Source organism: Fukomys damarensis, unplaced genomic scaffold (genome assembly GCF_012274545.1).
Source record: "Fukomys damarensis isolate Sample0158 unplaced genomic scaffold, DMR_v1.0_HiC HiC_scaffold_23, whole genome shotgun sequence".
Taxonomy (NCBI): domain Eukaryota; kingdom Metazoa; phylum Chordata; class Mammalia; order Rodentia; family Bathyergidae; genus Fukomys; species Fukomys damarensis.
Genome location: NW_022900935.1, coordinates 44,517,929 through 44,526,807, shown reverse-complemented (window position 1 = coordinate 44,526,807; position 8,879 = coordinate 44,517,929). Strand labels below are relative to the sequence as shown.

At 53.4% G+C, this 8,879-nt stretch overlaps 1 protein-coding gene across 1 annotated transcript in view; it reads right to left on the bottom strand.

The window, feature by feature from the left end:
• Window positions 1–8,879, bottom strand: part of Ttc34 (tetratricopeptide repeat domain 34) — a 19,143-nt gene that overhangs the window by 1,960 nt on the left and 8,304 nt on the right. The window contains exons 4-9 of the mRNA XM_019207975.2: window positions 8,752–8,867; window positions 7,476–7,701; window positions 6,171–6,375; window positions 5,790–5,956; window positions 1,771–2,041; window positions 830–1,044 (exon numbers count right to left, since the gene is read on the bottom strand). Of these exons, the coding sequence (XP_019063520.2) occupies window positions 830–1,044; window positions 1,771–2,041; window positions 5,790–5,956; window positions 6,171–6,375; window positions 7,476–7,701; window positions 8,752–8,867 (1,200 nt within the window). The remainder of the gene's footprint in view (window positions 1–829; window positions 1,045–1,770; window positions 2,042–5,789; window positions 5,957–6,170; window positions 6,376–7,475; window positions 7,702–8,751; window positions 8,868–8,879) is intronic.

Sequence of the window (8,879 nt, the reverse complement as noted above, 5' to 3'; positions counted from 1 at the left end):
AACCGGCTCCCCAGCCAGGCTTCCTCGCCAAGATCCCTGACCCCAGCCCCAGCCGGCCTTCCTTCCATCTCGGAGCCCAGTGCGGTCTGGGCTTGGAGACCTCAGCCGGGGCCTCCACTCTTGAGTCTGAGGCCTCTGTGCCCCGCCCCCTCTAGGGCTCCAGGTCCCTCCTTAGAGCTCTGAGACCCCCATCTTGGTCCCTCCCCTGAGTTGTAGGTCCTGCCCACACCATCACAGACTCTGGGTGCCTTTGCAGAGGCCACAGTGCTCTCCTGCAGGAGGAAGCTGCCAACACCTGGTGGATAGTGGCTTTCAGCTGAAACACGCAGCTGTGGTTTGCTAAAATGCCTAGCATGTCCCATGGTTTGCTGAAACGAGTATAATTTGTTTCCTGCTGGGTTCAACTGCTAGAACCCAGTACAGTGGTGTGTGTGTGTGTGTGTGTGTGTGTGTGTGTGTGTGAGTGAAGGTCGCTAGTGTGACCCTGAGTCCCTCTAGCATCAAAGTCTGTGTTCCTTGCCTCAGGTGGTGCTGGGATGGGCTTCCTGCAGGGCTGGCTGGTGCAGCCTTCCTCTGGGGAGAGGGTCCCCCTGTAAGTCACCTGTGGCTTACATTCCTGCACAAAAGCTGGGAGGTCAGTGGGGCTGTCAGGGTCACAGTGGCCAGAGGCTATCTTCCAGCCAGATTGGGACCCCTTACACCAACCCCAGACCCAATGGACCGACCTACCAGTAGGGTGGGAAGAGCTACCAGGGTGCTGGCCTGGGGGGTCCAGAGCCTGTGGTATTAGGGAGGGGCTGGCAGTGGGCTCTGTGGGTATTGTGCACACCTGGGTGAGGCTCTGCTGCTCCAAGGGCTGCAGGAGGCGCAGGAGGAAGCAGAGGTCCTGGGCATCTGTCTCCGCCAGGCACTGCAGGTCCCGGGCAGCAGTGGTCAGGTCACCTTTCTTGAGCTGGAGCAGGCCCCGCCGGGCCTGGGCTGCTGCTAGGGGTGAGGAGGACTGCAGGGCTGGTTGCAGGTGGATGCCAGCCTCCTCATACCTGCCTGGAGGGATCCAGGAAGGACGGTCAGCATAAGGCTGAGGCAGAAGACACAGAGGTGGAACATGGGGCCCTGGGAAGCCATCACTGCCTTGTCCACCCAGTATTGGCTTGAGGGCCGGCTGCTGGGCGCTTGGCCCCAGGACAGAGGTGGCTGCACATTGGGAGTGCAGGCCGGATGTGTGGACTTCCTGCTGCGCCCCCAACTCTAGGACCCTTGGAAAGGGCTGCAGGTTCTGATCTTCCCAGAGGTCACCACAGCCATTGCTTTCTTCCTGAGCCCTGAGAGCAAGACCCAGCCTGCCTGAACAGCGACAGGGGAGAGGAGGTGTCCTGAAGTTCTGAGGGGCAGACATGGACTGCAGAAGGCACCCCTCAAATGAGTGGTGGAGCAGTTTCCCAGCTGACGTGGGCTCGCAGGAAAGACCACACGTAGCCTACCTGTGCCAGGACAGGCCTGCCTCCCTGAACCCCTGCTGCAGACTTGCACGAGTGAGTGAAGGGCTGAGTGGGAGCCCTGTTATAAAGACCCACTCTTCTAGTCCGGTGCCAGAGGAGAGGGACAGCTGCTCCATGGCAGAGCCCATGGGGATCTGCAGCCCTGGGACTGGAGTGGAAGAGGCCCCAGGAGCCCCAGTGCAGGACTCTCTGTCCTGCTTTGCAGAAAAGAATTTGGAAGGTCAGGGGTGTGGACAAGAGTATGTGGGGTGTGCTCCTGGATGACCCATACCCAGCGCCATGAGGATGTCAGTGAGGAGGGTATGCCAGCCTGGCTGTGCAGCATTGACTCTGGTCAGCGCCTCCCCCATGGCAAGGAGGTCACGGGCATCCTCGTCCATGAGGGGTGCCCTGGTGTCCAGCAGCTGGCTCAGGAGGGCTCGGCAGTGGGCATGGAGGCCTTGAGTGAGTAGCAACTGGGCTTCTGGCTTCAGAGAGTGGAGCTCAGGGACCACGGTCCCTGGGTCGAGCCTCAGGGCAGAGGCAACATCATCCACAGCTTCCTGCAAGGGGGGAAAGGCAGGGTGGGTGCAGGGACATCAGGGAGAAGGCAGAGTGGAACAGTTGGCTGTTAGGTTCTCATCTTGGGGACCCCTGGAAGCTGCTTCCTGCCCTTTCCTGCTCTCCATGGCTGCAGTTCTACCATCCCTCCTGGTCAGGCATTTGAAGACCTCTGAGGTCCTTTACTGGTCTCTACCTCTCTGGGAGGCCAGGCCCCGCATCCAGCCATCATCCCCTGGCTTCAGCCTCCCGCAGGGGCTCCGTTCTGTGGTTGGCCTGTCCACCCAGTGGGTAGGTGGCAATCAGGTGGCCCTCCCAGGGCCTGGGCATTGGGCCCAGAGAAGGCCCAGGGTATCATGAAAGTGTATGAGGTGTGGGGAGCAAAGGGAGAACCTGCCCAGGGACTCAATGCCCTTGGCTCTTTCACTGACCAGGCCCTGGAAGCACACAGGGCCTTCGTGACCACTCAACCGACCAGGGTAAGTCATTTGGCCAGCAACAAGGGGCCACCGAGGCCCTCTTCCTCCTCTGCTGGTCTCCTGAGTGTCCTGTCTGTGTGCCTCTGTCTTCCCTTCCTATCTTTTTGAGGTTAATTTTTAGTGATTTACTTTTATTTCTCTGTTCACCTTTGCCCATTTTTGAACTGGGTTTTTGTTGTTACTGTGGAATTTTAGTCCTTTATGTATTCTGAATATTAAAAAATTTATCAGATATATGATTTGTGAATTTTTCTCCTGTTGTCTTTTTACTTTATTCATAGTGTTCTTGGATGCGCACAATTTAAAAATTTTTCAGAAGTCCAATTTGTCTATGTATTTTTTTGGTTACCTGTGCTTTGGTGTCATATCCAAGAAATCATCACCAAATCCAAAGTCCTGAAGGTTTCCCCCATGACTTCTAAGATTTCTACAGATTTAGATTTTCCATTGAGATCTTTGAACCACTTTGAGTTGATTTTTAAAAATGGCATGAGGTGGACCAGCGATTTAGCTCAGTGGTTCTACCGCCTGCCTTGTAAGTTCAAGATCCTGAGTTTGACCGCTGGTACCAAAAAAAAAAAGAAAGTAAGGATCTGAATTCATTGCTCTGCATGCGGTTTTCCCAGCACAGTCTATTGAAGGTATCATTCTTTCTCCACAGATGGTCTTGGCATGGTTATTAAAAATACTTCGGTTCTGTACGTGAGGATTTAGTTCTGGGCTCTCCATTCTGTTGGTCTATATGTCTGTCTTATGCCAGTGTCACACTGTTCTGATAATGGTAGCTTTATAGTAAGTTTGGAATTCAGGAAGCCTGAGTCTTCCAACTTTGTTCAAGACTGTTTGGCTATTTGGGTTCTCTTTAGACTCCATATGAATTTTAGGATTTTTTTTTTAATTGTTGCAAAAAACATCATTGGATTTTGTAAGGATTACACTGAATCTGTAGATAACAGGATAATATTAACAACAGTATCAAGCCTTCTTGCCCATGAATGTGGAATATGTTTCCATTTATTTTTTAATTTCTTTTTCCTTTTGTTTTTTTTTTTTTTTTGGTGATACCAGGGATTGAACTCCAGACCTTGTGCTTGTGAGTCAGCAGAACCACTGAGCCAAATCCCTGGCTGTCTTTAATTTCTTGTAGCAATGTTTTACAGTTTTAATCACAAATCTTTCTCCTCCTCAGTTAATTCTCAATATCTTATTATTTTTGACACTTTTGTAAATGGATTTTTTGGGGTACTGGGGATCGAACTTGGGACCTTTTGCTTGAGAGGCAGGTGGCGGAACCACTGAGCTAAATCCCCTGTTCTGTAAATGGATTTTTAAACTTTTTTTTTTTTTTCAGATTGTTCAGGGCTGGGGATTTAGCTCAGTGGTCCCACTGCCTGCCTCAGATGGTTCATTGTTCCTGTATAAAATACAACTGTTTTCCCATGTTGGCTCTGTGCCCTGCCACTTGACTGAATTTACTTATTAGTTCTGACAGGTTTTTCACAGACTTCAGGGTCTTTTCCATATGAAATATGATCATTTATAACGTGGATACTTTTACTTCTTTCCCTCCAATTGCATGTCCCTTGCCTTCGTACTCTGGCTAGGACTTCCTGTCCTGTGTTTAGTAGGAGTGGCCAGTGTTTCCCCTTCACCCTGTGAACTTCCTGTACCAAACTGGTCAGCTTTTACTCACTGAGCCATCCTGAATCCCATGAAAAAGCTCCACTTGGCCGCGGTGAGTAGGCCTCTCACTGTGCTGCTGTTTTGCTAGTGCTTCTTTGAGGGTTTCAGCACCACTGTTCACAGGTGCTGTTTGTCTCTAGTTTTCTTTTCTTGTAGCACCCATCTGGTTTTGGAGCTAGGGTACTGTTGGGCTCAGAAAGACTTAGGAATTGTTCTCTTCTCTTCCAGTTTTGAAGAAAAGTTTGAGAAAGATTGATGTTAATTCTTTGAATGTTAGGTGAATTCACCAGTGGAGCCCCTGGGCCCAGAGCTTGTCGTCTTTGGGAGATTTCTGGTCCCTGATTCAGTCCCCTAGTAGTCATAGGTCTGCTCATTTTGTTTCTTCATGACTTAGCCTTGGCAGGTTCTGATTCTTTTTCAAGTTTTCCCATTTCATCTAGGTTATCCAGTCACTCATAGTGCTCCTTTATAACCCTTTTATTTCTGTAGTCTCCATTTTTATTTCTGAGTTTTGTAATTTCAGTTCTCTTTCTGTCTCTCTCTCTATTTAGTTGAAGGTTTGTCAATTTTGATTTTTTTCAAGCAATCAGCTTTAGGTTTCATTATTTTCTGCACTTTTTCTGTTATCAGTTTTGTTTACCTCTGCTTGAATCTTTATTATTTTTTTGTTAGCTTTGAGTTTAGTTTGCTGTTCTTCTAGTTCTTTAAGTTGTAAATTGAGGTCTGTCTTGGATTTTAACCTAAGCATTTGTAGCTCTAACATTCCCCCTTTGCCCTGCATGGTAGTGTCTCGTGAGTTTTGGTGAACTGTGTTTTTATTCATCTCTCCATGTTCTCTGGTTTCCTTTGTTATTTCTTCTTTGATCAATGGTTTCACACCCCGTCCTTCTACAGAAGAGGAGATGGGCATGAGAGGAGAAGCAGTTTGTCCAGGTTCCCTCCCAGGGTCTGGCCCCATGTCTGGGCTTGGGAGCAGCCCAGGGGGAGGACATGGACCCTACATGGGTGCCCCAAGGCCAGAGCAGGCAGTGTAAAAGGTAGCTGGGAACAAGGAACATCCCAGAAAGAGTCCCACTCATGTGAATGGGATCTCTCTCCACCAGCCTGGCCCTCAACATTTTATTTTGAATTGCTGCAGTTTCTATAGAATGTCTTAAATGGGGGATATCTCACTTTAAATCTGAGTCCCATGGACTCCACTGCTATACTCGTGGCAGACATCACTAATCAATGCCAGCATTCATCCCTCTGTACCTATCCTACAAAACCTTTTCAACACAGGGTCTGTGTAGCTACCACCAATGTAGCCAAAGTGACACTTCAGGCCTTCTGTCCCCATAGTCACTCTGAGGGCTTGCATGTCTATCCCTGCACACTGAAATTTGGACCATGGAAGGGCAGAACTCTCAGAAAGTGGGTGTATGGGGATGCAGCTCCTGCTACCTGCAGTGCAGGTGGGGAGGACAGCATGGGGATCCAATGAGTACCTTGCTGCTGGGGACAGCTTGGCCTGCACATTGTCCTCAGGTGGGAAAGGAGATGGTGCCCTCCCCCAACCCCTATCCCAGGTGGGGAGATGGCCCGGCACCTGCAGCTGGTCCAGGGACAGGTACACGAGGGCACGTCCGCACAGGGCCTGTATGTTCCCTGGCTCGGCCCGCAGCACAGAGTTGAAGTCGAACATGGCAGTCTTCTTCTGGCCCAGGAGCCCATAACAGCGGGCCCGGACCAGGAGGGACTCGATGGCTGTACTCCCTGCAGGAAGAGAGTGGTTAGGACACAGCATTCCCTGATACCCAACCAGGGGTGCACAGGGCAGGCGGATGCCAGGGAAGGCACAGAGTGGCACCCTGTGCCTGATGCCCGAGGGGGGGTACAAGGCACCCTTTGAGGGTGGCCCCACCCTTTCTACTCTGTGGTCCTCAAACCCTTCTGTCCCCATGCAGCTGGGGCAGGTGGGAGGCCCTACCTGCAGCAAAGATGGCTAGAGAGAGGTAGGCAATGGCTTCCCGGGTACGGGCCCCACTGTCCACCCCACATGGCTCTGCTCGTAGGATGCTCAGGGCTCTTGCATGGCAGTGGCCCTGCAGCAGCTGCCGGTCCTTGTGGCTAAAGATGTCCAGGGTGGGCTGGAGGCAGGCTGTGTCCCCGGTCTGGACCACCTTCTTCACCAGCTAGGGGGACAGAAGCAGAGTCTCCACCTCTATTCTCTTCTTTCCCGTGCTGTTTCCCCAGCTCACACTGCCCCAGCTGGGCCCTCACTCTGTCCCTGGAGCCCAGGTGGCCTCTTATCTCTTCCAAACACTAAGACTTGCTGAATTGTAGCTGTGGCCACTTGAGTCTTTGAAGGTAATTCATCTCCCCATCTCCTGGTGGGGTGGGAGCCCAAGAGGTCAGGGACTGTCCCCAGCAGGAAAAGAGTGCAGAAAAAGGCAGGACCTCTATCCATGACCTTGGCTACTTCCTGTGTCACAGGAAGCAGAGACCCGCCTTGGTGACCCCCTGGGGAAGGGAACCAAATAACAAGCACAAGGAAAGGGCTTTCAGGTTATCAGGGGTCAGAGACCAGGTTAGGCCAGCAGGGTCAGGCTGTGCTCTGGGTGGGTGAGACCCCTAGGTGGCTCTATGGGAAGGCTGCTGGGGTGGCCTCGGGTCCTGGGAAGGGTAGAATGGTCTTCCTTCTCACCCTTTCCTTCCAGGACACTGGGTGGGGTTTGGATCCCAGACCAGGCCAGGTATGGCAGGGTGTCTGACAGGTCCCTCAGCTTGGATGCCAAAGCCTCAACTTCCCCAGCATCACCTGCTGACTGTCGTGCAAACAGCACTGCTGAATCCCTGAAGCTGTGAGGCTCTGCCATCCTGGGAATAGGGGTCCTCGGAGATAGTCAGGGGCTGAGGGGCTAGGGCCCAGGGTCCCTCTGCTGCCCAGTCACCAACCCCAGGCAAGATCAGGTCCAAGCCTGGTTTGTGTGGGAGCTTGGGAGAGGCTCAGCCTGTGTTCTGTGTTTGGCCCTTGTTCTTCATAACACAGCCGAAGCAAATAGGAAGTACTCACTGCGCACAGGAAGTGAGCTGGGCCCTGGGCACCTACCGCAGTTCATACCGTGGCCACTTGGGAGACGATGCACCGAGGAGGAGACAGGGTCACAGGAGTGAGGGCCTGTGGCTGTGCTAGAGCCAGGGCTGAGCAGGGTTTGCTGCAGTGTGCAGAGCAGGGCTCTGGAAGGCCTGGCCCGGTACCCTCCTCCCTGCTGCAGCCACCCAGCCTCCTCACCTGGTTGGCATCATAGGAGAAGCCCCTGTGCAGCTGCAGCAGGGCTAGCCGTACCAGCACGGTCACTGCCTGGGGCCTCCGGGAAAGGGCCACCAGCAGGGACTTGTGGGCATCTTCCAGTCGGCCCAGGCGGTACAGGGAGTCGGCCACCAGGAGGCGCGAGGCCTCATCCTCTGGGTCCAGCTCCACCAGCAGCGTGGCCAACTGGTGCACACCGCAGGCGTCCCTGTGAGGAGAGGGGCTTTGCATGGGCCGGCTCCTTCCCGCCCCTCCACCTGCTCAGGAGGCTGGATCTGAACCTCTGGCCGCCGCTTCCAGTACACCCTTCTGGTCCTCACCTCCACCCTGGGTCTCTACTGTCCCACAGGCACTTTACAGAAGGAGGAACTGAGGCAGAGCAGGCAGTGGACGGCTGACCCTTGAGCAGACCCAGCCTCAGTTTCCTTTTCTGCAGAGACAGATTAACACCTTGGCTGTGCAGGCTCAGGGGTGTTGTTTTATAATCCAGCTGCTCTTGGAATGTTAGCTAACGATTTCCCACTGTGACAGCAGCAGAGGCGACAAGTTGCTCCTCAGGGATCCAGAGCAAAACTGATCCCAGGAAGCTGAGGGAGCTGGGGTGTAGCTACATGGGGGGGGGCATCAGAGATGCCTCTAGGCCTCGGGTGCCACCCCTTGGTAGGCTGCCCCACAGCTGAGGCTCAGGCTGGAGATGGGGAGGGGGCTCCTGAACTTGGGGGCCCTGTGAGGTCCGGGAACTCCAGGTCTGCCTCAGTCTTAAGGACAAAATGTTGTGGACCCCGGATGACCGCACCGAGCCTTCCAAGGAATGGCATAGGACCTGGTCTGGACCAGGCAATGCGGACTAGGGAGGTCACCAGATGGGACCGCCAGCTGTTCTGAAGCACGTCTGGCAACCAAGGAAAAGTTTCACGATCTGCTGAGTTAAAGTACAGAATATAAACTGCATATCCAGGGCCAACTCCATTCTATGAGACAGGTTTTATATGCACAAAAAGAAGCGGCTAGAAGGAAAGGTTAACAGTGGGCTAGTGGCCGAGTTTTACTTTATCTTTCCGTTTGAGTTTCAGGATTTTCCGTGTTCTCCCACAGAGCATCACGTTCTTCCAAGGCCCAGGATCCTGAGACCTAAGACTGGGGCCGAATCGCCATCGCTACTTAGGGAACTCAGCCCCCACACCCCCACCTCAGTTTATCCATCTGTAAGACGGGGAAGCGCTCCTCTCCGCCCCTCTGAGCAAGCGGCTTTTCTCACCCTTCCCGCGCCCCGGGTCTGTGAGTGTCCGCGGCCCGGCTCCGGCAGCCCAGACCCCGCGCGCGCAGCAGCATTTTGCTCCCCTCCTCCCGCAGCACGGTCCGCAGCAGTCCGCGCTGGTTCCAGGG